We start from the raw sequence: 2840 nt of genomic DNA on the forward strand, positions 1-2840 counted from the left end.
GGGGTGAAGCTCCGGCCGGAAGCACACACCTAGCCCCCCTTGTGCGCCTGAAAAAAAAATTATAAAGGGAAAAACAGCAACAACACCGAGTTCCTGCGTTAAAAAAAATAGCCCCGCGCTGGCCCCGCGAGGCGCTCTCCCCCCACAGCAACCTTCCAGAGAGTTTCCGGCAAACGCAGCTGCCGCAAATGGTGCGCGGCACTGCCGGCTCCCCTTTTCCCATATTTGCTGAACCTTTACACCCGGCGGGAGAACATCCCAGAAAATAAACGTGCTCAATGGATTACCCATATTTGTTTATATCTTAAAAATATATCACGCCATCACTCCTGCCCTACAACACAAAATAAAAAAAATATCAGAGCCGTATTAGGAAGGAAACAGGTAAGCCAACCCTTAAAGAATGCCTCTCGTCTTGGCATAAGCGGTTCTTCCATCCTTACCCTACCCCCACTCCCTCCCTAGAGAAATTTACAACAAACGGCTAATGAGTTAGTCAACAAGGCCAACGACAACATTATCTCCCTCTCTCTCTCTCTCGTTTTCTTCTTCACTTCTACACCTTCGACGCGGCATGGAAGTGGTCGGCCAACATGCGAGTGACGCAAAAGGTCAGACCCTTTGTGAAAGGCACATGCAGAAACTCGTTTGGTCCGTGTGCATTGCTCTTGGGCCCAAGCACACCCGTAACCACAAACTGGGCCTTTGGGAATTGCTTGATAAGCGTTGCAATAAACGGAATAGAACCACCCACGCCCTGCGTTGCAAATGGTTTGCCAAACGCTTGCATGCTTCCTTCAGTTAGGGATTTGACAAGCCACGGCTTGAGTTCTGGCGTTACACATCCATACGCCGCACCATCTGCTTTAAAAACAACCCTGGCACCATATGGTGGGTTTGCCTCAAGCAGTTTCTTCAATGCATTGGAAACGGTTTCGGTGTCCACCAAGGGTGGGAGACGAATTGAAAGCCGCAGCGACGTTTTTGCGCGAATCACATTGCCTGCTACGGCGGGATCAGGAAGGTCGGCCCCCGTCACGGTAAGGCAAGGTTTCCAAAAGTTACGCAGAGCCAGTTCGGCATTGTCACCTGGTTCGGTAGAGACACCAGGTAGCAGCGCAAACAGTTCCTTGAAATTGACTTCCTTCATGACTTCCATGTCCTCCACAACAGATTTCGGAATGACACAATGCGCCTCAGGGAGCTTTATTTCGCCCGTTATGGGATCTTCAAGGCGATCAAGCAACTGACGGGCAATGCGGAATGTGTCTGGGACCACACCACCAGAGACACCGCTGTGCATCCCTTCACTCAGGGTCTCAACAGTGAGGGTGCTACAGAGAGCACCTCGCAGCGCAGTGGTTAACCACACCTTGTCGTAGGACATAGCCCCACTGTCCAGGCAGATAAGAAGATCCACATCTCCGATACGGTCACTGAGCCGTTCCATATAATAGGAGAGATCGGGACTTCCGCACTCTTCACACGCTTCAATGATTACGACGATTTGTCCATGCGGTATTCCGTGCTTTTGTAGTGCCACCAAGGCGCTCACCGCTGAGAATATCGCATAGCCATCATCGGCGGCGCCTCGGCCATACAGTTTTCCATCGCGGTACACAGGCTTGTAGGGATGAAGGCCCTCACTCCATGGAAGAAGAGGCGGCTGCTTGTCCATATGACCGTAGAGCAACACCTTTTTTGTGGGTTTCGTGCCCTCAACCTCCAAAATAAGAAACGGGGTCCGACCCTTCTCTTCCAGAAGCTCATATTTTAGGCCATTGATGCCCTGGCCCTTCACCCATTCCAGCATGACATTCATGGCTTTTTCCATGAAGCCGTTGGTGGCCCATTCCGGATCAAAAAGAGGCGTCTGGTTTGGAACTTCAATGTATGCGGAGAGAGCAGGCAGCACCGTCTTGTCCCATTCTTCATTGATGGTTCGCTTCACAGCCGCCCAATCAACCGCCATTATGCCTCAATTTCACAACTTTCTATCGTTCACTTGCTTTTTTAATTACCACCGCACGACGTATGACGATGGCAAGAAGAAGGCACCAAGACAATGTAGAGGCACATACAAGCCCACCATGCACACGCACAGAAACCGCAAGTCCTTGCAACCAGGCAAACAAAACCACAACTTAGACGCCAACACGTCTCTCACCCTTTACCTCCATCGCGCGCAACACGGAAAGCCCCAAGGAGTTCCTCAAGCAAAAATGTTGTATTTGTCCAGTACACAACTGTGAAATTATAGGTGCATTTTTTTTTCTTTAACAGAATCACTTTATCCTCATTTTTCCCAAGAGGTCGCCATCAACGAGTTCCGCATCATGTGGGGACACCGCCAGCGCAACGGCACCAGCGGCCAATCATTCTGCCAGTCGGAAGCCGTACTTTCCAATTGGCCATAGACAACCGGGCTGCCCTCGCGAGGTCGCCGTGCAACTGGTGCATTGCCGAAGTTCCATATCCGTCAGCAAATTGTACACGCCCTCTCCATTCCCCTCCAGCACATTGCTTAATTCCGGCAGGACTTTTACCCGCGGACGGTGCCGCACAGTTTTGTAGCCCAGTGCAACTGTCTTTGTCCCGCGGTTGCGCAGCGCCCAAAGCAGCCCATACTTCTCAGTAAGCACCTGTTGCGCTCCCACCGTAGTGACGCATGTTCTAGGCAATTCGGTTGCCCCACTGATCCGCACCCATTGCTTCGGGCGCTGCCAGCCCAAGCGCAAAGCCCGCACACTGCGTTCGCACTGTCACAACGCCTCCTGCTAGGGCGCTCGTGGCCCTGTGGAAGATTGTGGGACCACACATCCTTGACCCATGCGCAGGCG

The 2840-nt window shown here is 52.0% G+C and overlaps 2 protein-coding genes across 2 annotated transcripts; both read right to left on the reverse strand.

Annotated features, from left to right (window-relative positions):
* Positions 1-556: 556 nt before the first annotated feature.
* On the reverse strand, positions 557-1972 carry TraAM80_00075 (succinyl-diaminopimelate desuccinylase-like protein; the record flags this gene model as incomplete). The annotated part of the gene is made up of 1 exon (XM_029377170.1): positions 557-1972. The coding sequence occupies one exon, from the start codon at positions 1970-1972 to the stop codon at positions 557-559; it is 1416 nt and encodes a 471-aa protein (XP_029243060.1).
* A 570-nt stretch (positions 1973-2542) lies between these two features.
* TraAM80_00076 (uncharacterized protein) lies at positions 2543-2840 on the reverse strand (the record flags this gene model as incomplete). Its single annotated transcript, XM_029377171.1, has 1 exon — positions 2543-2840. A coding segment is annotated over one exon (298 nt), but the record flags the coding sequence as incomplete, so codon positions are not given.

The sequence above is a fragment of the Trypanosoma rangeli genome, assembly GCF_003719475.1.
Source record: "Trypanosoma rangeli strain AM80 chromosome Unknown Tra_15.4_contig_00001, whole genome shotgun sequence".
NCBI lineage: Eukaryota > Euglenozoa > Kinetoplastea > Trypanosomatida > Trypanosomatidae > Trypanosoma > Trypanosoma rangeli.